Source organism: Polypterus senegalus, chromosome 13, assembly GCF_016835505.1.
Source record: "Polypterus senegalus isolate Bchr_013 chromosome 13, ASM1683550v1, whole genome shotgun sequence".
In the NCBI taxonomy this organism is placed as follows: Eukaryota; Metazoa; Chordata; class Cladistia; order Polypteriformes; family Polypteridae; genus Polypterus; species Polypterus senegalus.
The window spans coordinates 105,880,158-105,908,157 of NC_053166.1; the positions used below are offsets into that span (position 1 = coordinate 105,880,158).

At 35.9% G+C, this 28,000-nt stretch overlaps 1 protein-coding gene across 5 annotated transcripts in view; it reads left to right on the forward strand.

Annotated features, from left to right (window-relative positions):
• The window catches only part of LOC120542054 (protein-serine O-palmitoleoyltransferase porcupine-like), a 138,372-nt gene extending 110,787 nt beyond the window's left edge, over positions 1–27,585 (forward strand). Inside the window, exons 7-14 of one of the 5 annotated variants that reach the window (XM_039774168.1) lie at positions 729–743; positions 950–1,075; positions 8,119–8,219; positions 11,000–11,076; positions 12,193–12,256; positions 19,877–19,962; positions 20,852–20,965; positions 22,691–27,585. In XM_039774168.1, the coding sequence (XP_039630102.1) occupies positions 729–743; positions 950–1,075; positions 8,119–8,219; positions 11,000–11,076; positions 12,193–12,256; positions 19,877–19,962; positions 20,852–20,965; positions 22,691–22,792 (685 nt within the window). In that variant the 3' untranslated portion in view covers positions 22,793–27,585. Of the gene's footprint in view, positions 1–728; positions 744–949; positions 1,076–8,118; positions 8,220–10,999; positions 11,077–12,192; positions 12,257–13,514; positions 14,232–19,876; positions 19,963–20,851; positions 20,966–22,690 lie in introns of those variants that run through there. The other 4 variants (XM_039774169.1, XM_039774170.1, XM_039774171.1 and 1 more) reach the window with 4 other exon arrangements.
• The last annotated feature ends 415 nt before the right edge of the window (positions 27,586–28,000 follow it).

A 28,000-nucleotide genomic window follows, 5' to 3' on the forward strand; every position in this document is an offset into this window, starting at 1 on the left:
GGTTGATGCCTGAACTATTTGTTGTACCGGGTTTGTAACTCTTTGACTGCAACATGTAAATTGAATTTTTTTTTTTTTTCTTTGTACATTGGTTATATTCTTGAATAAAAGTGCACAGGTTTATATGATATTTGGACTAAAGTCTTCACACATTATTAACTTCATGTCATCCTGTTTAATAAAAACCCCTGTGTGCGTCCAGGTGTCCGTGTGTGTGTCTTCTGGTGAAGAGCGCATGCGCGGGGCCACACGGCACGTGTTCAGTTTCTTCCTGTGCAGAGAGACACACACACACACACACACACACACACACACACACACACACACAGACGACAGATGGACCCACATCAGACAGACAGACACCAGTGTTAAAAAGCTTTCAGTGGTATTCAGCCTTTCCTCTATGTCTGTCTCCATTTGGTATATCTGATTGTTGGAGGCTAAACTATTATCAGGGATACCTTATAGCTAACTTTTCAGGAGCATAGTGCTCAGTTAATCCTCTGATCAATACCTGAATTAGGAAGCCTAATATGCTAAACCATGCAAAACTCTTCTACTTTGTCGTTTCTGCTATACAGGAAATTGGAATATTCCTATTAATTTCATTAAATATTCAGAATAAAATTTGTTAATATCAGATTTATATTTGCACTTATAAACCAAGTGTTTGTTATGCTTATTCCTAATACTTTCTTTTTCGTATTCTGTTCTCAACTGCATTCCAGAGGGTTGATTGGAAGGTAGGGTGATTAGAGATTTTACAATAACAGTTGTTTTAGTTTGTCAAAATGGGATTATGTTCACTGTTAAGTATTTGTTTTTGAGCATCCACTTTTTTTTTGCAATGTTTTACATTTTAAAGAATGTAGACTATTCTTATTGTTGTTATGTATATTTGCCAACTGAGGCAGTGTCTGTATCAAACTGAACTCCTTTCTCATTTCAGATGGCTGAATGCCTATGAGAATACTGTCTCTTTCCACTACAGCAACTATTTTGTTGGTTATTTAAGTGAGACCACTGCCACTTTGTCTGGAGCAGGTTTTACTGAAGAAAAGGAGAATCTCAAGTGGTATGTCATGCGTTCAATGTGCTTAGGATGCAATTGCCTTCTTTTTACTTTTTCAGATTTACTTTTTGTTAGGTTTATAGTTGAGATGATCATTTTCATTGCCTCAGAATCCTCAAAAACTTCTCTGCCCATCAGAAGACGTGCCAGTTTTCCTTACCATAAAGTAATTACTGCAGTTTTATTATCAGAAGTTGCAAATGCTTCTTTTTCCAGATCTGTTATAGAAGCAAACAGATCCAGTTAACCTACAAGACAAAGTAGTTCTAATTAATGGACATTGTGTGCTGATTCAGATTGACTGTAAGTCATAATATAATTTTCAGAAAAAATCCAGCCATTTGTAACAATACTTTCATAACTTTGTTAGTGCAATATCTGATGATGCACTCCATGTGACTACTATGTATTTGTTCAACCAGAGTACCTTGAATTTTGTTATGTGTTGTTCCTTGACCTTAGAAAACACTCCAGAGTAGTGTGCAAAACTATGATATACTCACCCCAGGAGACTTAATGTTGTGTTTGCACAAGGTGACCATACAAAATATGAAACTATTGGGTCTGAATACTTGCTTTTTCATCTTAGATTGGTTTTATACCATAAAACAATTTTATATTAATTTAAACTATTTTGTGTTTCAGTGTTTTTGAAGTAAAAATATCATGGAGAACAAAGTTTCAGTGTATGTTTTGTTATTCAGTAAAATCAGAGAATCGATCAAGGGCTTAAATACTTTTGTAAGGGACTGTAAACTAATGCACTGTAGTCATAAATGAAAAAAAGAGTAATCTGTAATCTTATTGTCGTCTTTATCCACCTGGGGTTGTGCCCCAAAATACCTCATGCTGTATTTGAGACATCTGTGGCTTGGTATTATTTAGTTTACAGTGTGTTTAAGAAATACTGTATTTTAGTGTTACTTGCATGCATTATATCCATTTAATGTTTGCTTGTTTGTGTTTTCCTATGTGGTCTTTACTCCAATAATTCTTGACCAAAGCAGTAAGGTATGAGCAACAAAACTGAAACAGGATAAGGTAGAATTATAATCCAATAAGGAACATTTTATTTTCCAAATGTACCAGATCACCCATTCACAGAAAGCATTTTTTTCCCATTTTTTCATGTGCTTGTGCCAGAAACATGAATCGGCTTCAGTAAAGTCATTAGTTTAATGTCTAATCAAACTTTAAAAAGTGATATCCAAGAAGAGGTTTAATTGGATTAATCCCCTTCTTATAATAAAGAGGATCATTCCTTCTTTATATGATTGCAAGACAAATATGAGTAACATTTCTGGATTGTTAACAATTCTAGTACTATGAAAAGCACAAGTTAAATTTATTTTTATATGTTTTTCTTCACTGAGTACAGTCTCAAAGTACTTAAATTTATTCATAACCATAATACAAAAGCAGTAAAATACTAAACCTTGTAACATTTTTTATATGTAAAAACAAATATCAATGGTAAACATAATAAAACCATGTCTTATAAACAAATACTTTGGGAAAAGTAGAATCATCTGTAAGTGCCATCAATGGATGCAGAGAAACTGAATTCAAGATAATAATAATTCATAATCATTCCCAAGTAGTATTGTGAGATACTCTTCATAATATGTATTGCATTGAAAATGTATATTTGTGAAGGCAAACACTATTTTTTGAACAGACATAGTTGAGATATTAACTGCCTCTTCATCAGTTTTATTCAGAGTATAGTAAATTAAAGTATTAAATCTGCAATCTGGATTTAAATGCACATACCAATAGGGCATCTTTACACTACCAGTTGACCATTTCTTACATTTGGGGCCCTGTAACTAAATGAATAGCCTCCTACAGTAATTTCTATCTCTGGACTCTTTAGATGATCAGCATTTTATGCCGGGATTTTATATATATATATAAAATATATATAAAATATATATAAATATATATATATATATATATATATATATATATATATATATATATATATATATATATATATATATATATATATATATATATATATATATATATATTAATCATATACAACTTTTAACAAGTTGAGAGATGTCAACTGGTTAAAATGCACGAAATTATACATGTATTGCTTTATAGTCCACACATAGTGTATGTATATTATTAAAATAATGATATAAAATTCCTATAAAATGGTATAGAATCTGTGTCATAGACTTATGTTGTGTCAAATTTCTTCAAAGAAGTTTTTAATTATTTTGCTTTAAAAAATCTCACGGCAAACATGTGAACCGTTGAAAATCGGTGATCTTAATCAATCTGTTTTAACGCATGCTCCGTGCAAAATGCTGTCATATCTGTTAGTAAACATACACGCGCAGCGATGTCCTGATGTCTGCATTCTAAGGCTGCAGGTGTATTAAACGCTATTCACGTTTTACTGGGGTGCTCTGTGATTGAGGGCGGACAGTAAACTTTGTTAAAATGATATCGAAAAATACCAGTCGTCAGTTGTGTTTTCAGTCGTTTTGGCGTGTTTACTGTTCTGTTACCAAAACATTCTTCAACGGGGATCATCAACAAAGAAACGTGGATAGTAAGATTTAGTAAAATATCAGTAATAATAATACATTGCTCGACACCCAGTAACACTTTACAAAGACATTTAAAAGACAGCTCGTTAAAATAAATGTAGCAATCCATTGTCATGCTATAAGTGACAGCTTGCTCTTAAACATTTACACAGGTAGTTTTTCCTGGGAATAAACAAGGAGAAAAAAATCCACGGGAAATGTTTTGTTGTTGAACTCAAATTTCACCTCCGCCATGTGAGTCATTAAAACTATTGGAATGAAATATAGTTCTATATAAATAAATAAATAAATTTCCTATCACACCCACCCCTGTACATTGGAGAGGAATCTCATTTTCACAGCAGGTGCAATTTATTAGAAAAATAATAATATTACTACTACTATTATTATTATTGTTATTAATTCCTTACGTTTTTATAGCGCCTTTCTTACTACTCAAAGCAATTTGTAAAAATAAATAAATAAAATAACAGAATGGAAGGCCCCCGGACACAAACCAGTGATCATTTAACTGCGAGTCAGCAATCTTACTCTTACCACCACCTCTTCCTGTTAGATACGCGCATTATAATTTTGAGCACTACATTTTTTTATTTTATACTGTCATAAATAAATTATATCAAAAAGGTTTTTTAAAAAGCCAATTTGAAGCAAAGAGGGTAAGTAATAACTATTTTCTTTTGTAAGTCAATCACAAATGCTTAAACCTAAAAAAAGATCGCCCTGTCAAAATAAGAGACTCTTTCACCTTGTTGACGTGAATCATCTTTAAATTAAATGCTGCCAATAAGGAATTCTAGAAATCACCGCGCTGCTTTCTAACTTTGACAAACAAGTTTTATTGGGTGAAAAAAATTATCTTCCGTGACAGATGCACTTAATCAGTAGTGTGTGCGACACACAATTTGTGAGTTTGAGTGTTTGTGTTGTGTACGCGCGTGTGTGTGGTTTTCTCAGTTTTACAATAAAAACAGACATCAGTTATTTGTGAAGCAGGAATATTCTGATCATTCTGGTCCCTGATCACTGATAAACATTCAGAAGAAACATCGCTATTCCAGTGTTTTCCTCCATAACATCCTTTCAGCAAACAGGACTAAGTTCCTTGCTGAAACAGATCGCCCTTTAATGAAATGCTGCCAATACGGAATAACAGAAATCACCGGGCGGCTTTCGGTCAATGATAAACCAGCGTCTGTTGAGGTGAAAAAATGGGAGGTACTGCGGTTGCTATCAATGCTTCCTGGTAACTCGGCTTTTGAGAAGAATCTGTTTTATGGGGTGAAAAAATAATCGTCCTTGACAGATACGCTTAATCAGTAGTACGTGCGACCCACGATTTGTGAGTGTGTGTGTGAGCGTGCACGTGCTTGTGTGTGGTTTTGTTAGTTTTACTATAAAAATAGTTAAACATCAGTTATTTGTGATGCGGGAATATTCTGGTCATTTTGATCCCTGATCAACATTTAAAGAAACAGAGCAACTCCAGTGTTTTCCTTCATAACATCCTTTCAGCAAATAGGACTAAGTTCCTTGCTGAAGCAGATCGCCCTCTAATGAAATGATGCCATTACGGAATAACAGATATCACCGGGTGGCTTTCCACCAATGATAAACCAGCATCTGATGAGGTGAAAAAATGGGACGTACTGTGGTTGCAATTAATGCTTTCTGGTAACTGCTTTTGAGAAGAATCTGTCATGGGTGGGACAAGAGGGAGCGAGTCAGGCAGGTACAATGAGCCGGGGCGGGACAGAGCGAGGCGAAGAGGCGGGTATCTGCGCGAGTGTTTTAAACAATGAAAGGAAAAAAAAGTGCTTTGAAATCGAGGACCCCCAACAAATAACAATTCTGTTTCCGGCTCAGACTGCATACTAGGTTAAACTTATGGGGCTGTCACGTGATGAACGAACGACTCGAAAAACCCGAAGACTCGAAATAGGTGAATCAATTCCAATACAGAAACGATAAGAAGTTTCGCAAATGCGCATGTGCGACTGAATAAATCACTCCCACGAGACGACTTGTTCTTCCCGAGTCACATTAAAGATTTGTTCAAAATGAAGGAATCTTTCAAGAACGACCCATCACTACTTGATTGTTTGCTTGTCTCTGCCTCTCTCTCACCCTCTCTGACATTCTCTGCGCCTGACGTAGGGGCTGTGAGCAGAGGTGCTGTTTGCACAGAAGCTGTTTGCCTAGTGGATACGGATGCACCTCTAAGAAATGCCGCTTTATCGCAATGCTTTCAAAAGCACACTTATTGATTTTTTGATGGTTTGCTTTAATCTCGCTCTCTCTCTCTGACGTTCTCTGCGCCTGACGGAGGAGATGTGAGCAGAGGGGCTGTTTGCACAGAGGCTGTTTGCTTAGAAGATACTGATGTTCCTCTAAAAAATGCCATGGCAAACTTAAAAGCACACGTATTGATTTTTTGATTGTTTGCTTTTCTTTGCGAGCGAGCTCTCTCTCTGAAATTCTCTGCTCCTGAAGAGAAGATCATCTATTTGCATTCTTTTAATTGTGAGAAAGAACTGTCATCTCTGTCTTGTCATGGAGCACAGTTTAAACTTTTGACTAAAGGGTGTTATTTCATGTCTAGAGGGCTCTAATAATGTTAACAGTGTGGGAGAGTTAATAAGGGCTTAAAATATATAAAAATAACTACACAAACATATGGTTTCTACTTCGCGGATTTTCATCTATCGCGGGGGGTTCTGGAAAGCAATCCCCGCGATCGAGGAGGGATTACTGTATATATCAGAACGGATGTATCTGAACCGATGTATATATCTAAACCAATCTATTTTAACCAATTTATATATTTCAACCAATGTATCTAAACCAATGTATATATCTGACCAGATGTATTCAAACCGATGTATATATCTTAACCAATATATCCCAACCAATGTATATATTAGAACCGAAATATATATCTGAACGGATGTATTAAAACCAATGTATATATCCGAACCGATATATATATATCTGAACCAATGTATATATTTATGAACCAATCTTGTTTTTCTGAACGGCCCCTCATAATAAATAAATAAATAATATATATATATATATATATATATATATATATATATATATATATATATACGTAGTGCAGGCCAGGGGTGGGTTAATGGCGAGCAAAGCAAGCAGGGGGTGAATCCCCAAGTTGCATCATAATGATAATAATTCAAGGCATTTTACACATATAGTACAGTTGGGAGCCCCTTCAACCACCACAATGTGTAGCATACACCTGGATAGTGCAAAGGCAGCCATTTTGCACCAGTCCTCTCATTACATATTAGCTATTAGATGGTGAAGGAGTGAGAGAGATAATTAGCCAATAAAGACTGGGAATGATTAGATGACCAGAATAACTGGTAGGCAATTTTGCCTGGACATCGGGATACACTGTACTCTTTACAAAGGATGCCTAAGGATCTTTTATTACCACATAGAGAGAGGACCTTGATTTTATGTCTCATCTGAAGGACAGTACAGTTTTTACAGCACAGTTTCCCTGCACTGGAGCATTGGGATCCACACACAAATCACAAAATAAGTGCCACTTGTTGGCATCTCTAACACCACTTTCATCAGCAACCCAAGCTTTTTCTAGATGGTCTCCCATCTAAGTACTGGCCGGTGTGGAGGCTGGCCCAGACACAGACAGGCGGACACGTTCATTTCACCCACAAACACGTTTATTTACAATATGTACAGTCACAAAGTGCACCACAAAACCCCCAAAGTCCTGGCCACACAATGCCTTACTTCCTTTAGGCCGCCTCCTTGCCTCCTTACATCCAGCTCAGTCATTTCCGCTCCCGACTCTCGCCCTGAATGAAGGGAGGCGGCCCCTTTAATTATCACCCGGATGTGCTCCAGGTGTGTTCCGGCAATCTTCCATGGACACACCCCCACGTGGCAGAAGTGCCGGCTGCAACCCCGGAAGCACTCCGGGTGTCCCTGCTCCTCTTCCCCCCAGCATTTCCTAACATCCTCATCCAATGAAGTTGCCTAGAAACCTGACCAACAGAATATTTCCTGGTAGAACAATGGTTGCTGCTCTCCATCGTATATAGCGCATATGGTTTTTTTTTTTTTTTTAAATCTCTTTTCTCAACCCCCACAATACCACAACTGTCCATGTTAGGGCTCCTAAATCTCCCAAACGATAAGCCTAATAAAATGAAGCAGTTTATTAGTCATGAGATTGTACCGTAACAACAACCCATTAGATTATTCCTGTGACATGAGATTGTACCGTAACAACAACCCATTAGATTATTCCTGTGACATGAGATTGTACCGTAACAACAACCCATTAGATTATTCCTGTGACAGCAGCCTTCCTTTAAGTATTTACTGTATGACAAATATTGAACAGTTGTGTTTTTTTTTTTTTTAACTGTCTAAAAAGAAAAGAATCTGCTAGAGTCGATTACAATACTTGTGTTCTTTTATTCACAGGGACATTACTGTGTCCAGACCTTTAAATGTGGAGTTACCACGGTCGATGGTGGATGTAGTTACTTCCTGGAATCTGCCCATGTCTCATTGGCTTAAATCCTGTACGTATAGGTATTAGTGTTAAAATTGACTTAATTAACAGTAAAATGTTTTCCAACCTTGTCATTAAAGTTTATGAAATTGCTTTGTTAAAATGGACTGGACATTTGTGTCCAGTGCTGCCAGAATAGGCTGTAGGTCCTGTGTCTCTGTACTTAATACATGGGTTAGAAAATAAATAAATGAACGGATGGGTTCAGGGAACATTTAAAAGAGTACAATCTGTGTCCTGAAGTGAACTTGTTCTATGTGTTTTTAAAACATCCAATGCCCAGTAAATAAGAATCACAAATATAAGGTTTATTTTTATTATACTGTATATAATGTTCAGCAGATTCCAGCAATTACTGTATTGTAGCATACATATTACTATATTATACAAATTTTATAAAATATATACTGTATGGCATGTGTGTGTGTGTAATGTACACATTATTTTTCAGGTTTTAAAATATTACGTTTAGATCTGTTTGGGTAAAAATGGAAACATTTTTCTGTTTGTGTATGTGTGTTCAAGGTGGTGGTGTGGAATGGGTTTTTAGCATTTACCTCTTTAAAATATTTACTTATGTAAAAAAATCCAATATTAACTTTTTTTCATTTTTATTACAAAAAATTTCATACTTACTTGGGGTTTCCAGTTTTCATCTGGTTTAAATTATGGTCTATATCAGTGAACACACTGTGCATTACAGTGAACCCTCGTTTATCACGGTTAATCCGTTCCAGACTCTACCGTGATAAATGAATTTTCGCGAAGTAGGATTCTTTATTTATAAATCGAATATTTTTGCAGCTAGAGTATAGAAAACCTGTTTACGACCTTCTAAATACGTTTTAGACATGAAATAACACACTTTAGTCACCATTACACTCGTATTACCCAATATATTAGACAAAATAAGAGAAAATAAGACATATTAGACGTAACAAATATATTATTACTTGGCTCACCCGCCTTTTAAGGCGACCGACTTTTATCCTCAATTTGTGTGCGCTCTGTGGACGAAGGTTCAAACAAATAGCAGGCAGACACCAATTCTAATAAGCAGAATCTTTTATTTCTGACTTCTTGGTGAGCAGAGCGGCTTTGCCTTACAGAGCTCTCAGAGCAAAGCCCAATCAAAGGGGGTCAGCTGCACCTTTTATTACAGAATCTTCAAAGAGAATGTTTAGAAAAAAATAGATCAGTTCCATCCAAGGCCACAGAACATTCTTTGCAAAATTTGTTGATTACAATGGAAAGCATAAATTCTAGTCTTATATTTGGAATGAAGCTTATCAGAAAACTTGTCATACGTTTGGCATCTTACTTGGACGATAATCTAGACACTGCTGAAGCAGCTGGGAAGAGTCAAAAACTGCATTCCACACTGGCAGCTCTACCCTAATAAGCACACTTATTTTATCTGTTATAATAATACCAAGGCATACAGAGAACATGCAGATTTTCATACAGAAGCTAGCAATAGATTTTAATTTCCATTCCACAGCTCCTTGTGTACATCAGGCATGTAAGTGTAGGGAATGAGAACATTAAAATGCCCATTCATAACATCTCCTGAAAACCTAAGTTTTTTTATCCCCTCGAGTGCCTGTCCAAAGTCGTACAATGTCAGCCCGAATCTGTACCGCTAAAGATGGAGTTTCATGCACTAAATAAGCTATAGATGAGAATAAGCAAGCACCATCCTCCCCTGATATTTACTACGCGGTGAGGCATTTGTACTCCATCAACATTAATTATTTCCAGAGACATAATTTTGTGTAGGCCTATTTTTCCAGCGCATCGCGCACAAAAGCAAGTGGATGATGGGAGCAGCAGAACTCTGCTCACATCGCGTCGCTTCGTACTGCAAGCCGCAAGTAGTAAGTCTGTGATAAGCGGAATAGCGTTACGCTCTGCACTCACGGGACAGAAGGACAATCCCGAGCACTTTTACATAGTAGATTATTGTACTGTACATTTAATTACACACACACAGTTCTTACACACAACCACTAACCTATGAAGGAACAACCTCAGTAGGAGAGTCTTCAGGTGGTGCAGTATATTCAGCAGGTGCATCGTTGTCTTCTTCCGCTGAAGGAGTACTAAGAGTAGGCAGTGGGTATCTGGGTGCGTGGCTGAAGAACATCTTCATAGGCAGTTGCTGGCGCTGTCTTTTCATATGTGTGAGGAGGCTTTTGTAGGGTATTGCCATCTTTGATCATATCCAAGAGTTTCACCTTCTCCTGGATAGCAAGCATCTTCCTCCGGCACTTAGTTTTAGTGTCAGAAGACTTAGAAAAAGCAGCACGTTTAGGAGCCATCGTGGGGCTTAGATAAAAGTTCTCAGAAAGCGCATGCGTAGTGACGTAAGCGTGTATGAGGAAAAAATAGCGACAAAGTGAAGCCGCGAAAGTCGAAGCGTGATATAGCGAGGGATCACTGTACTATCTTTTTAACCCTAATTTTCACCCTCACATCAGTCTGATATGCCTTTTGAAGTACATATTGGATAAGCGACTGCAAAGAAAGAAATACAGCAAATGTAATAATTCAGGTAAATCCTTAACGTAGCATTTCTGTCTGTATTAGCAGTCAGGGTCTAGCAAGCTAATACCTGCTGTAGGATTTTGAGAAGGCAATATTGTGTTATGCCATATTTAATATATATATTTTTATAAATAAAAATAAGTTATTATGCATTACTTGCTGTTGAGATAGGTTTTGGCCCCTCAAACCCTGGACTGGATGTTAAACTGCTTGTTGACCGTAAAACTGTATTCACTCTTGCAGATGTTTTCAATAGCGCCCTAAGTCTGGGAACCTTCCCTGCAATTCTGGTGACATACTCTGCTAGTGCCCTATTACACGTAAGTATACTTTATTTAAGTTGATAATTATTTGCAATAATATACACATTTGCTGTTGCATTTAACAGTTTTGTTATTTTATTCAACCAAAAAAAATCATATTAGTGTACATAATGGCACCTAGGTACCTTTGCTCTCTTGCTCTATGAAGACCAGGATTTGCATGTTTGCATGTTCTCCCTGTGTCTGTGTAGGTATCCTCCAGGTGTTCCTCCAGATTAAGTGAATTGGTGACACTAAATTGTCCCAAGTGTGTGTTTGGTGTTTGGGTGTGTGTACATGTTTGCTTTGCCATGGACTGGTGCCCTGTCTAGGCTTTGTTCCAGCCTTGTGCCTTCTGTTCTTCTTTTGTTCTTTTTTTATTTTGCCTTATACAATTTCTTGTATTAGGAATTTGTTAGTTTTCGCATACCCCTTGGGGTCAGAGCGCAGGGTCAGCCATTGTACAGAGCCCCTGGAGCAATTACAGGTTAAGGGTCTTGCTCAAGGGCCCAGCTGAGTAGGATCTCTTTTGGCAGTGACGGGGATTTGAACCGGCAACCTTCAGGATACCAGCACAGATCCTTGGCCTAAGATCCTTGGCAACTGTGATCTAAATTAAGCAGGTCACAAAATGACATGACATGTTAATGTATATGGTGTAGCAAATGATTCTTTGCTGGTATGTAATCTATTAAAATAAAACCATCACTAGACATCAGCCAAGGCAAGGGTAAGATTTGGGACAGAAAAACCAAAGTGCTGCATGTTACAGAATGTGTAAAGCAGTCAAGAAGAGTCTGAATGTTGGGACTCGTAAGGAAGGAATGCATGGGAACACTAAATAAGGATTACAAGTAAAATGATGCTAAAAGGCTTTAAAACTGTGAAACATCTGCTTCAGAGGCATGTTCAAACTGGGTAAAATTGTTGTGGAGTATTTAGAAGTGACCGTGACCTTTATTTTTAGGCACGTAGACAAGTTGCAACACAATTGTAATAGTAATGTTTTGCTGTTGAGCCATATGAGTAAAATATTTTAATTTATTTACTGTGCAAATATTTAAAAACCCTGTGTTTTTTAATAGTTTTGTGAAAATCTGATCTTCGCATATCCTATTCCTTTCTTCATATTAGGGTTTGAGTTTTCACCTGGGTGCAATTCTTCTTTCTCTGGGTTTCATTACATACGTTGAGTATGGTAAGTGTTGCAGCTGTTTGCACTGGTTTCATATTTCTCATGATGCCTAATATCTTTTGTCCTAGTGAGGTGCATCAAAAGCCTGAAATGGATAGTGGAAGTGAGGCAAGGTTTGAGAAAAAATGTATCTTTAAGTTTTATTATCTTTTGCTTTACACAGATAAAGTATACTGTAACTCGACTGTTAATATATAGTTTGAATCATACTCCAGAATGTAAAATTTATTAGTACGGTATGAACACACAAGCTGTTTTTTTTTAATAACACAAAGACATTGTGGTTCTCCTTTAGGTAATTTTAACAACCTCTTTATCACTATCCCTATATGATACTGTACAGCAGCAAACTCAGTGTTTTAGTTTATGTATTCCAATAATTAAATTAGTTCACTAACAGCTAGAACAGTACAATGGCTAAGCTATACCTCTTTATTCATCCTACTTCCAGAGTTTGTCTGTGTGGTTTATTCTCTGAGTACTCTAGGTTTGTTCTCATGTGTCAAAGATACAATATGTTAGTTGGTTTAGTTGGCAATTCTAAATTTACCCAGTGTGAGTATGGGTCTGTGTGTGTGAGTGGGCCATGTGATGGAGTGGTACTCTTAGACTACTTTCTTCCTTCCACTTGGTACTCCCAACATGTGGTCCTGCAACCTTCAATTTAAATAAGCAGACTTTAGAATATGAGAATATTAACACAATTAACTTAATTATAAATAACAAGATGGCACAGTGTTAACAGCTCCTGGGATGTGAATTTGAGCCCTGGCCCAATCATTATATGTGGGGAATGTGCATGTTATTCCGATCCTTGTGAGGACTTTGATCCGCATTGCAACTACCCTCATGAGAGATTGATTTCCCCTGAAATTAATGAAAATTAGCATGTACATGCACACGCCTAATGTTGTATAGGTTTTTTTTATCTAGATTCTGTGTGTAGATAAAAATTAAAGTGGTTTTAAAATTAAGAAATGGAGGTTGCAGTTAACCTGGATAGTCCCTATGGAAATCTTCACCTTAATTTTCTTGTTCCTGTGTCCCTTGGTTTTGATCAAGTAAAAAAATTGCTTTAATAAAACAGTTTCAGTTGGACCATTTGTAACTGAGGTTCATTTCTTAGCTGTTTAACCTGTATGGTACAGTAGCTGCACCTTAAAAGCAATCAATGCATTGTATGTATAGATAGAAAAATGCCACATAATGAAAAATGTGATATGCCATCAAAAATAAGGATAGGTATCTCTATTTTTTATAGGTATTGGAGTCTCTTCTGCAGTGTTAATATCTGCCTTCTGCCATCTGTAAATGAATAGAATTTTCTCTGTACTTGCATAAGAAAAACATGAATTGCTTCTAAATTTCTACAGATGGTGAAAACAGCACTGCAGCAAAATACCAAATGTGTCTACATTTGAGTGTCTGGGTTCATTTTCTCGTATATTTGTCAATGTTAGAGTGAAGAGTGAGATTAATACAAAACAAGCAAATACATTTTATTTCTCCTAATATAATCAATTACTCTGCACATCTAATTACGGTGTCTTTTCTGTTGTCAGTGCCAAAGTTCATGTCAGTATGGAGTACAAATGCGGCCTGAGCTGAACCAAAGTAAAATAAAAAATTGGAAGTGCAAAACTTCACAGGAATATTTCCCCCTGTGGTTAATTCATTTAAAACTTGTATCAGTATTTCAGAACTGAACAGTGTCCATGGTTTGTTTTTGTTCAATGTTCAATAATTTTCTGTGAACATTATATTCACAATTACAGTATATTGATGGATAACCTTACTACAAACATAAGGGCTTACATGACTTACAAGAACTCATCCAGAGGTATTTTTTATGATTTATGATGTGGTTTATGTACAATAACTGACTATTTCCTTAAAGACTGCTGAGATACTTCCATTAATTGGAGTAAACATTGTACCCTTAATTTCAGTAAAATAAAGAGCAAATTATAAATTGCAATATATTGATGATTTGTATTGTAATATTTGCAATTTTTTTGTTTCTAAAGTATTATATTATATCCTGATCTAATAGCGGCATAATATTGTATTATGAGGTCCCCGGAAATTTACTTGTTTAGCATACTGCAAGCGACTTGACTTGAATATGTTACTGCATATGGTAAGCATTTCAGATAACTCAAACTGGAGTTTTATGCTGACACCCAGTACATGTGCTAGGGACTGCAATAGATTTCACAATTAGAGTAAAACAGGGAGAATTCAATGGCTATGTCACATTGCCTGATGAGCTGAATGGCTTTTAGGCTCACTTCAAGACCCTTTACAACAGGCCACAGTGGGCTGGTTGTTGGGGATATGCAAAACCCACCATTCATGGTCTCAACAATGGATATGTTCAAGACTCTGAGCAGAATAAACCCACAGAAATGATGGGTCCAGATAAAATCCCTGGGCATATACTCAGAACTTGTTCATTGGTGTTGCTGGAGATCTTTGATGACATATTTAATCTGTTCCTTGTACAAGCCACAATCCCTGCTTGCTTCAGAACTACCCTTGTACATGTTGTGAACAGCAGCACAGTGACTTGTCTCATTGACTATTAACTGGTGGCACAGACTTGCATTCTGATGAAATTCTACAAAGGACAGGGAATGACTTGCATGCAAAGCATCATTCCTGTCATTGTAAACCCATTTCAGTTTGCCTGCAGAGCAAAATGTTCCAGAGAGGATGCTGTCATTGTTGCCATACATATAGTTTTCTCACACCTTGAGAACAAGAATAGTTATGTAAGAAAGCAATTAATTGATAGTGACTCTACATTTGATACAATGATACAATCAAAACTAAGGGAGAAGTTCCTCACCCTTGGTCTGCCATTCACTATCCATGATAGGGTTCTGGATTTTGAAACAGGCAGACCTCAGGTTTAAATACATGGGCATCTCAGGGTTGTGCGGTAAGCCTCCTTCTTTATATCCTCTTCAAGAAAGACTATGTTGCCTTCCAAAATAACACTAGCATCATCAAATTTGCTGATGATACCACAGGCATTGGATAGCCTAGAGGAGGGAGGTGGGAAATCTGATAAACATGGTGTCAGAACAACAACTTCACCTTAAATGTGAGTAAAACAAAGGAAATGATTGAGGAACCATGGAAATGGAGGGCACAGCACACACCACTGTACACCGATGTGCTGGAGATGGATAGAGTGAAAACCTTTAAATTTCTTGGTTTTTATATTATTTGAGAATCTTATATGGTTGCACAACACTGTTGAATTGTTAAAGAAATCATATGAAAAACATGTAAAGAAGAAGCTAATAGGGAAAACTCACAGTTTATTAAATACTGTACATTTCAGTTTGCCTACCAGTCTAATAGAAGTAGAGAGGATGCCATCGTCACTTTGCTTTATTTGTAATATAACACTTACCAAGACTCATGCAATGCTCCTTTTGTAGGCTTTTTCAGCTTTTAACAGCAGAAACCATTCCCCCACCAACCCAAATCCCCCTGCCGCCCAACCCGTAGTGAGACTTATAAAAGATTTTAAATTGAACTTAAATTTAAATGGTGGCTGAATTTTTAAAAGACCTAACTCAATGTGAATGTCAGTTTTTGTCCATCTGACATGCTGTCCTAAACCATTGGGTCCTGTCAGGGCTGTGTTGTTTCACCTCTTTTGTACATCCTGCACACAAATGGTTGTCACAGTAAATTTGTAAACAGGTTCATCTTAAAACTTGCTGAGGACTCAGTGATTGTTAGTCTAGTAAATGAGAATGAAATCAGTCATGGCCCAGTGACAAATTATTTCGTTAACTGGTGTGATGAGTCTTTTCTATATGTCAAGTCAGGTTGGTGAGCATGCACTGGTATAGCTCGTTGTCACACCTACCACACAATGGAACCGCTTGGCATCCTGGTTGGCAACTTCCAGGCAGACACGCGTTCCAGTCCCATCCTCCGGAAATTACTGTCTATCTTCCATAGTTTAATGCTTATGTGGGTGTCCCCTTGGCCAGGTCCAGCCACTCGGGTCCTCAACAATGAGGATCTTGTAAGCCATATCACCCTCGGGGGAATTTCACCACATTGCCATAGTGCCGTAACTGACACTGCCTCACAATGCAGGTAATGTTCCACATTCAGGACTCCATGAGCAACTGCTCATTTGACACAAATTCAAACCAGCAGTACCCAAGGATTCCCCCGAAGAGACAGAGTAATGAAGGAATCCAGTCTTAGTCTGAAGTCACTGGATAGCATCCATGTCTCACAACCATATAGCAAAACAGGAAGCACCAGAAATCTAAAGACTTCACACACCCCATTCTCTTGACTGTGTGACCCCCATCCCCATGCTCTCCCAATCCTCTCCCAATCTGTCTACTGTCTTCGTAGGAAGAATCACCAGAGACATTAATTCACTGCTGAGGTAAGTTAAACTTTCAACAAGGTCGACACTCTCATTGCAGACAGACATACTGTTGATGGCTGTGCCCAAAAGGTCATTAAAGGGCTACATATTTCTATATGTAAATGTTATCAAAACTAAGTAATTTCTAATTGATTTTAGAAGACCAGGCAGTGGAGATTGTTGACAGTAATAAGTATCAATGGACAATTATAGACTCACAACTAACTTTTAAAGAAAACATAGAAGCCATCTGCAAAAAAGGTCACCAGCACCCCTACTGTTTGAGAAAGGCTTTTTTTTGTGAATCCATTATGTCTTTTTTAAATCTTGTATTCAATCTGTTTTCTAATATTCTCCTGGCCTAGTTTGGAAATCTTAATATCAACAACAAAAACAGTGTGAATCAAAATGTTAAATGGAGCAGTAAAATAGCAGTCTCAACAGTCAAATCTCATAGACCTAGGAGTTATTCCACAAAGTGAGCTTATGAAATTGAGACTTCGCTGAGTTAAATCACACTTGATAAGCCTAGTTTTCCAATCAAAGTTCAGTCAATTCCATGAACACAAATTGTTTATCATTAACTCAAGATGTTCTTGGGCAATCTGTGATTATGTGTACACTCATGAGATTTAAGCAGCCCCAACAACATATCGTTGATAATATCTATCACAGTTTGGCAAGCACTGAGGAGAGTGAAATATATAAAGATTGAGTAATGTGATTTTGTGTTTCAAACTGAAGGGAAGCATGATGTATTATGGGACAGCCTAGAAAAATGTAGAGTTTCAGTTGTAATAAAACAGAAGCACATGTAACAGATACAGTGGAAGTCTTTTCAGCAGACCAAGAAATAATAGTCGATCTGTAATAACACATACAAAAAAGGAAGGCTTCCTCAATAAAAGTGGGAGGTGCAGCCTAACTATCCATAACAGACATGTCAAAGTACATTTCAGTTCTGAATGTGTTCATTGCTTAATTAAATATCATGAGTTCATTAAAATAAAAAATAAATACTCTGAATTTCCCAGTTTTATTGTAAACATACTTTGTGAATGTCTTACTTCAAACACTTAAAACAAGTAAGCTTTCAATAGCTATATAATGCACATTTGGAAGCAATTGAAAAATATATACAAGAATATAACTTTATAATTACTAGAATGGTACATTTAGCATATGCAAATGTATCATTGCATATATAGCAACAAAAAAGAAACCTGCAGCTTCTGCTACTTGTGTGATGCTTCAATGTCAGTCCTGCTGAAGGAGTTTGCCCTCATCAGAATGTCTAATTGCACAATATGATTGGTCAATGTCATTGAAAAGCACTGACCTGTGCATTGATGCTCTGAATAATATGTATACAGTATTACACATTCAGTCTCTGCTTGGTGCTGCCATTAATCATACACAGGTGTCGTCTGTTGCACCAAGTTTGAGAAGGCTATTTAACATCATCTAGTGTGACTTTGGGAAAGTGCATTTCACATAGATTGATATACCACACTTTGCATTTTATGCATTGAATGTAAACACAGGCTTCTGTATGAAGATCATTGCCATGAGTACCAGTCCAGACTTAATAATTTTTATACTGTTTCTGTTTTACTGGCATATCCTCAATTACAAAACATTTTGTATATTTAATACCTTAATAGTAATAAAACGTTAAAATTGTTTAATCATTGGTGTGTGCAACTGAATTTATTAAATATATGTTTACTTTACAATATACATACAAATATTGGCATAATATATCAAAAATGACAAAGGTTTTCTTTCTATTAACTATTTTGATTGGTGGTATATGAAAACTGGAACACACCATGGTTGAAGTTAGAAGGTCTGGAAGTGTGGCAGTTTTTCTTGTCCATTACCATAAACATCTTTCTACTACTTTACTGTTTCAGGTTTACTGATGTAGAATGAATACATTTTTAACACACATCTTATTTTAACAAGTTTTTATTGTACTACTTTTTCCTTTTCTCTCTACCTGACACAAAGAGTAATTGGAATGAATAGTATAATTAAATGTGATATATTATTAGTTCTTGTAATTTTTCAATAAACATTGTGTCTCTTAATGTTTTACCACTTTGCAACGATTATTGATTTATCTGAATGATAGTGTAACTAAGAATTCAGCAGTATTAAATATGCTGAAAAATTCCACCACTGACAAAAAATATGGTATTCATATCATTTAAATATTGGTTTATTTTTAGGGGTGGGGTTGATTTGTTTTTGATCCTATTTTTGTAAAAAATGATCTATTTGTGTGGAATGTTGTGTGATTACAATAAAATTAAATAAATAAACATTGTTTATTTTCACTGTAGTGGGTTGGCACCCTGCCCAGGATTGGTTCCTGCCTTGTGCCATGTTCAGATTCAGCGGGTTGGAAAATGGATGGATGGATGTTTATTTTCAATAGATAGTTTAGGCTGCATTGCCGTTACCATTTTGTAGTGAAAATGTAAGATTAATATAGATCAGAATTCAGCAATATTAGATGTGTTAAGAAACAAAAATACCCCTGAACTTTATCTGAGGCTCTGTTCTCATCAAGTGGGAATTTCATAAACACTCAATCTATTGTTTTACTTTTCACAAGTGCTTTTTAATTTTGCTTATGACAATGTTATTGATTGCTTTTATCCTTTTGTGTTCCTGTGTGCATCATTTCCTTGTCTCATTTTAAAGAATTTACCTTGAAATGTATTTTTATAGGGCAGCGCAGTGGTAGCGCTGCTGCTTTGCATTTAGGAGACCCGGGTTTGCTTCCCGGGTCCTCCCTGCGTGGAGTTTGCATGTTCTCCCCGTGTCAGCGGGTACTCCGGTTTCCTCCCACAGTCCGAAGACATGCAGGTTAGGTGGATTGGCGATTCTAAATTGTCCCTAATGTGTGTGTGGGTGTGGCTGTGTTTGTCCTGCGGTGGGTTGTCGCCCTGCCCGGGATTGGTTCCTGCCTTGCGCCCTGTGTTGGCTGGGATTGACTCCAGCAGACCCCCATGACCCTGTGTTCAGACACAATGGGTTGGAAGATGGATGGATGGATGTATTTTTATACTATATAATGATGCACAAAACAAATAAATATGGTGTTTTGAAAAGTTGACCAATTTAAGAAAGGTGCTATATAAATTCACCTGTCTTTTACATTTGAATAACAAATGTCATTTTATTTATATTTTTCCTTTCAGTTCTTCGAAAGCGACTTTCTGTCATTATGAATGCTTGCATCTTGTCCAGACGTTGTCCTCCAGATTGTAAACACCAATACAAGACGGTAAACAAACTCCTTGTAAAATAATGTTCTTTTTGGAGGCAAGATTACATGGTCTCTCAAAAACTTAATTGGCGGTGGTCTTAGCTTTAAAGACTGATTCAAAACACAATAAACAAGTCACTCAAAAGTGCCTTATTGATATACTGTGCTACAAGAGCAGCTTATTTGTCCCAAAGGACAATGGAATAATAAAATCAAGTATTCTCCGTATCTTTGTATATAATCTGTCCGTTATCTGCTCATAAAGGTGGCCGTGGGTGGTCTTGTAAAAGGAGTGAGACCAGAATAACTCTCCTAACCAATCCATCTTTCTAGGGCACATTTACAAAAGTGTGTGATGACAAATACGCACAGGAAGAATATGTGTGGCAAAATTTGTATACAGCCAATGGGCTGCAGTTTACATCTTGGACAGATGCTGTGGAGAAAAATACAATAAGTTAATGTAATGGGCACTTTCAAAAGCTTTGAATCCCTTGCACATTAAAATGTTAATTAGTTTTACGTTTTCTGCATTGCCATGACATTTCAGCATCTTTTAAAGAGCTTATGAATACTTTTAGATGTAAAGCAAATTGTTATACTAAAGAAAAGGAAGGGACGTTTTTTTGTACATTTAGAGACCTTTGTTCATTGAATTTGCTAGCCCTCACATCTCTATTTCTTTGTGACTTTTTTGTTCCCTTTGTTCATTGGACAATCCAACCCTGCTGTGGACACTGATTGACATTATGCGCAGAGGACGCTGGACATTTTATTGTTTTACTTTTATGTTTTATAATTATATAGATAGATGTTTTCACTTTTAGTGTACATTTTTATAAACAATAAAGATGAAGCAGACTTTGTATTTGTATATTTTGCTATATTAACACAACTTTGTCTTCAGCAGAATCTCTGGGTACGGGCAACCAATGTTGGGTTTGGCATGCTTGCTGTCTTTCACTTGGCTTATCTAGGCTCCTTATTTGATGCATCAGTGGATGATGTGGAAGGCGAAGAGGTGAGTTGAGACTGAACACAAACGGTGAGCTCCAGGACTACATGCTGTATTATACAACATAATGTGGAGGGACCTTTGTTTCTTATTTCAGTTGGCTGGGTTGGATGTGCTGTTGTCCTATAGTTCAGCTCTGAATTCAAATCTATTTTCTACTGCTGAGATTTGATTCTGATTTCATGGCCCTTGTTTGGAATAAATAGGGACACGAAATGAACAAACAAATGACAGAGTGGTTTTAACCAATTTTGCATCCTGTTTTATAATTTTTAAGTCTTATTTTATGCAAGTTTTAGCTCTGATTAAAAATAATTCAATTCAACAGCTCCTCCAGCTGTTCACTTCCATTGGTTTCTTGTTTTTGTTTACTTGAATAATTTAAATTTGTTCTTGATATTGTAGAGCATGCATGCATGGGGGGTTGGGAGGGAATTATTTCACACCTAATGCATTGAAATTGAATACACTCATTTCAGCTTTCTACTTGTGTATTTTAACAAGAACAGATTGGCAAGAGCTACTTATCCACCTACCTCAAGTTTGCTATAGTTCTAAATGTATTTTATGCATATTCACTTTTAAGATGTTGTTTAAAAAAGGGGAAAAAAGTACTCACGAAGCCATAATGATTTCAGTACATGGTGCCGTAAATAGGATCCAGGCTAAGAAAGTAATAGTATTTGAAGGAAAGAGGTACAGATTTCTTTTTGATATCATTATGCCAAGAAATGTGCTCACAAGATTTAGTTTCATTTCAAGGCAAATCCAGCAAAGAAACATGAAAAATAAAATCTGGTTCAAACTATTTAATTTTTGTTTTTTAGCACCGTGAGCAGTAGCACAGGAGTGTAGTATCAGTAGAGATGCTACTTATACAATTCTGCAAGTAAATGCTACATGTGCATTGGAAAATAACTAAACACACATGCAGGGCAAAATTTGACTGTTATGTATTTGCTTTTCCTCTTCCTGTATCATTACAAGGTGCTATAAATCAAATAAATGACTCCAAAAATAAGTAACCTTCAGTGTGGTACAGTAACTAATTGAAGTTACTGAATAGTTAAATTATTAAAATTGCTGAAATAATTACTGATAAGGCTATGAAAATAAGACACATTTCCAAATAAGACACATTTCCAAATAAGACACATTTAAAGCTCAGTTTTAATATGTCCTAAAGAAATTCTGTACCAGAAAAAGTGGGCCACAGTCATTAACATTGTCAAATAAACAGACAAATGCCACAAAAAATGTTAGCAATTTTGCAAAGGAAGGCATGTAGATGCATGTTATATACAGATTCGAGTCCAAAACAAAAGTGAAGTGGGTGAAACAAAATGACGGTTTAATGTTCAGGCAGAGTAAGTGAGTTCATCGGGGTCGCAGCTGGAAATTAGGTCATCAAGGTTGGAAGCAGAAGTGGTGTAATTGGCCCAGGACCGGAAGTGGCGTCATCAGGGCCAGGCTGAATTTCCCATAATTGTTCTGCAGAGCAAAGGGAGAAAGGGTTAGTGCACTCTGCCACCTCATAGTCTGGCATGGAATTACCCTCATTTCAGCCCTTTAGCTGCCTCCCATACACACGTGTGTGACAACATATATCCATTAACTTCAGGAAATAATGCTTCTTGAGAAACATGGGACGCTCTTAGCTGTGACTGTACTAAATTAGTACCCATGTGTCATTCTTTAACCTAAAGCAACTGTTTTCCTTTTCTTCTGTAGGGTTATGCACCGTCATACACAATTCAAAAATGGTCAGAACTGAGCTGGGCCAGCCATTGGGTGACATTTGGCTGCTGGGTGTTTTATCGACTAATCTGCTGAACACAACAACATGTGAAGAACTGCAATAAAGGGCAAATTTTTTAATCTATTCTGCATTATGATGCAGGCAATGTTTTGAGTTGCTAGTGGGGTTGCAGGGAAAGGTATTTAAATCTCTACTGCAAGCAAAATATATATATTTTTATTGATAAATTTGTTATTCTTTATGTATGAATCCTTAAATGACAGTTAGAGGTGGAGGTTCAAAATGGATCTAACAAATCAAGGGACTGAATTCTAGTACAATAACAAACTTTATTGAAGAGGAATGTGCAATGATTTTCCCAGAGTCCGCTGTTAGCCTATTGTCACAGCTGTCCCAATCCCACACATGTTCGCTCCAAGTAAGTCTTTTTAAATAATTAGAATGACAGGTCTCTGTAGTTACTGTACCGTTCCTGAGACCTTTCTTCACCTGAAATGATTGTGCTTAATATTCCTTTTCCAGCATTAACCCAAACTGTACTGTATCTGTTCAAACACAACTAGAATTTTTTAACAATGTCTTATATCTATGATATAGATTGACAAAAAGATAGCCAATAAATGCATCAAATTCCAACTTCTGCAATATCATCATGTGGGTATGATGAGGTTGGCATTTCTCTTAAGCATTTCCTGTGGGATGCAGAGAAGTGCTTACTTTGTCAGCTGACAATCTGATAAAAGTAGAGTTTACTTTGATATATCTTCAATCAGATATTACTTTCTGTACTTCTATGACACACTAACCGTGAATTCAACAAAGATTTATGTAGCTTGTGATGACCACATTCTGCTGGCTAGCAGCTATTCAACTAATTCTGTAATATCTTAGAGCCAGGTTTCAGTGGTGTTTCTTAACCATAAATGCTGAATAAGCACATGACTAGTAGCATACAGCGCATCTTTGCACAGTTGTTAAAGCAAAGTCAATCATGGCTGCATTAGATTGGTTTTGGGTTTTCCTTTTTTATGCTTCCTGCCCCCAAGATATCATTCTAAATGGTGTTGTACTCTAATAAATGAATTTCACTTAATTAGAAGACCTGTTATATAGCAGATTAATGATAAACACCACCCTAAAGTATTTTATATGTGTATTAAAGAAAGCATAGATACATAGTTTTAAAACTATCCCAGAAAGAAGAGGTGTCTTACTCAGGTTCATAGCATACTCTAATGAATGTGTGACAAGACTATAGAGTTTTTCTGCAAGTCGCACCCAACAACAAATCCAAGTTTAATCAACAAAATATATAATTGTTGCATATTTAACTTTTCTTATTCAATATGCAGGTTCACAATTTGTATTATTTCTCCCTCGTTTCTTGTACCTGGAATTGGTTCAACAATTCAGAAAATTCATGAATTAATACAGCTGGATATTTTTTTCTGTCCTCATTAAAGCAGGTCTCGGCTTGGTAATTTAAAATGGCAAAAACACATGCTAAATGAGCTACTAATTTGCAGCTTAAACAATTAAGGTATGGTACCAGTGTTACAGCTAGATTTGCACAGGAATTTAAAAAGAATTCCATTATCGAACTGCGGATCTTAATTTAGAGACTGACTTCCCTTATTAGACATATCACCAAACCTGATTTCTTAATATTTATTCACAGTACCATGGGCGTTTATAACTGTAATTATGGCTTGAAATGTTTGTCTTCTTTCTTAAACTTGCTTTATGAATTTCTGGGTTGATGGAAATCTGGGAGATGGAAGCTGGACATTAGTCCATCTCAGGGCCCACTCATGCAAACACCTATGCTCAGCTCAGACAGGGAATCATTCGGAATTGCCAAATAACCTAACCAGTCTGTGTTGGGGATGTAGGAGGAAAGCTGGAGTACCAAGAGGTAAATCCATATTGACATAGGGAAAATGTTTTTACTTGGACAACTGCCAGGCTTGCAATTTGAACCCAACAGACTTTCATTTTAGATGTTTTGAATACTCATAGATATTAAAAGTGTCTATCAAAGCAAATAACTTTTTTTTTTTTATTTTCATTTCTTTCCACACAAAAAATGCCAAATGGGATTTGCATGGAAACGAGAGTGACAACTCTGGTTTTTATTAGGTTGCGCATCTGTGATTGATCAGTTTTGATACATTTCTCTTGACAGCCAGACCCCCGTTTTGATTCCTGTCCTCCTTCATCCTTACTGTAGCATGCTGCTTTAGCCACCTTCTTATGTTTACTATCTTCACATGGATGTCTCCCAGATTTGTTTTGCTGTGTTTTAATGCATCATGTCATTTAAAGATTTTACAAAAAAAAAATATACATGTATTATGCAGAATTGTTCTGTAAATTATTAAAGACTGAAGAAAAATATTTTACATGAGGTTATACTTTGTATTAGTGATTTCATTATTAGTCTATTCTGTTGTTGTCACCCATGCTTTTTAAAATGCAAATTATTTTAAATCAATCAGCCCAATCCTGAATGCACTAATGTTTCAATCATAAACAAGATTATCTTTCAAATTGTGCTATCCAGCTTCTTAACATTTATGATTTTCATTTGTATTTTTGCCTCTTTATGTTTTTGTTTATCAGTATTTCAGTGTTATTGAGCTTGATAGAAGCAGTTATTTTTGAGTTTGGACAAGGATAAAAGCAGAAAGCACAAAAGTGTTAAATGGCAAACACAAAAATGTGCCAAACTTGTAATTTAAAAGATATTAATGGGAGAGATGTCCTTTTATTGCAGTAAATCTATTTAAGTATAATTCTAGGACAAACTTTAGTGCTGTAAAATTGTGATAAAAAGATGTACAGAGCATTGCAATACTAAATGGAAATGCACAGTGAAAATAGGCTTGAAAAGTAAATTTTGAAGAATGAAGTAAGTAAAAAAAAAAAAAAGGCTCCATAGTTTGCTTGTGAATTGAAAGCCTTTCTGTTACAAGTGTAGAGACAGCTAGCACTATTTCTCTTTCTCAACTGCCAAACGCCTGGTAGCCATCCTCCAAAATTCAACAGAGTTAATGTACAATAGTGACTATATAGAGTAGCAATAGCTGCCCAGAAATAAACTGTTAAATTACTTGGAGTCTAACACCAATCTGCATTCAACATTTAAACACATAAGTGAATTTTGTAAGGTGAGAGAAAAGTTACTGTATTCTGCCCTGTCTGTATCAAGAGAAGCACCAGACATATAGAAGGCTCAAAATGCTTGTGGAAGTCATGAAGCATGTTTAAAATGACACAAAGTAATGCATTTTTGTGGTGACTTAACAATGACTTGCAATTGCGGAAGCTACCCTTTTCATTAAATATAAAAAATCACTTTTATAGGCTTTGGGTGCATTGTTGCTTTTATTATGATTGCACTCCTAGGTAATTGTCATTCTTATTTTTAGAATTTCATCGCAAGTCACCCTGACACTGTTGTTTCCCTTTAGCCTCCAGTTAATATACTGTATAAGGTACACAAGAATACAGTCTAATGCAGCAACATTATTAATGCAGGTGTCTTACAAACTGATGCTCAAATGTTTGAGGCTACGTGTATGCTTTTTTTTTTTAATAAATAAAAACTACAAGGGTAAAACTGTGTCTTAAAATATTATCAACTTGGAATTACTGCTATCTTTGTCACACATTTTCTTAAAAGTTAAGCCAACAAAGCCTATATTGGATTGAACATATTGCTGGGTTACAGTAAACAGTTGAATTTATTATCTTTTATTTTGTAGTGCACAGGTTTTTGGAAAAAAAATCACAAATTGAAAAGGTTAAAATAATATACAAATACACAAAATACTATAGCTTTGTTTTTACTTATAAAACAGATATAACACCTACTTGTTACTGAAACTACTTTTTAAATGACCAAAATACCAACATTTAACTGCTGACTATTTTGTTGTTTGTAGTATGTAGTTTTCTTTTTATTCAAGCATAGTCTCATCTTTTGAATTATTAGCATGTATTCATTAAATGCTTAAAATTATTGATTTTTAAAACCAAGACCAGTCACTATACCTTATTTGGTCAATGCGAGTATAATTTTTGTTCTTTGTGTTTTTGCTATAGTTAAAAAAAAAAGGATACTAACTGGTGGTTCATTTTAGTAATAGATAATCCAATGCTCTACAAATTAGTAAGAATTGGTACATCCTTCAATAAAACTAGTCTTCCAGTAAAGCTGTGTTCAAATTTTTTAATCACTTTCAAATTTTTATCAATGCAAGAATAAATTATTTATGTAACACAATACTGCAGTTTTAAGCCCAGTAACTCTGATGGAGAATACTTGTCAGTTATCTAAACAATAGTATTTTTTGAAACCAAATTCAGTTAAGTACAGGTGCTCTTCATATCTCATTTAATGTAGTTACTGAAGCACACAGTGGATTTGTGAACTGATCAAATTAAGGCTGGAGTTTCTTACTAAGTCTTGTATCATTATATTAAACTTGTGTGTGCATACATTGCCAAAGTATTAAAATAAACAGTAAAAATGTTTCACTTCTCATTACTGGGAACGGAAAATTAAGTCTTGTTTTTGGCTGATGATTAAGTTTTCACTCATCTGTTGTGCTGAAATGGAAAACTGTCTGAAAACATAAACTGGTATTTCCAGCCCCCGAACTGAAATGGACACCATCATTTGATCGGTCTCTAAAATATTTCTTAACGTTGATTGCGAGACTCAACTCTATGGCAGCTGACTGTTTTTGGGGAAAAATAAAGAAATATACTGTATGTAAACTTTTTTGCTTTTTGTATTTCCCTTGTATCATTGTGTATCTGATATTAGTTCTGTGAATGAAATAAAAAAGATTTTTAATCATTGCATATATTTTTTTTAAACAACCTCCACCTTATTCCTTGTCTTATCGTATAAAATACATTATGCTCTTATATGACATTTTTACATTATATACCATTATGTTCAGTTAAGTTTACAACAAATCCAGTCTTTGTATGGCACCGTATATTGTATTCCCTGCGTTGACTGATTCATTCCTTATTCTCACTCTATGTAGCTATTAGAAGAGGTCATTTTAAAACAGACATCAACTTTTATTTCTGTGCTGAAAACAATCCACTGTTTTCATTGATACAATCTGAATTATGTATTTTAATTTTGTAACTAACTGTATTTGTGAGTTATACCACTAGATGATTGAAAAATCACTTATCCTTAAATTTGAAGAAACGAGCTCTTTTAACAACTAGTAATTCTAGAATTAGCAAAATAACAC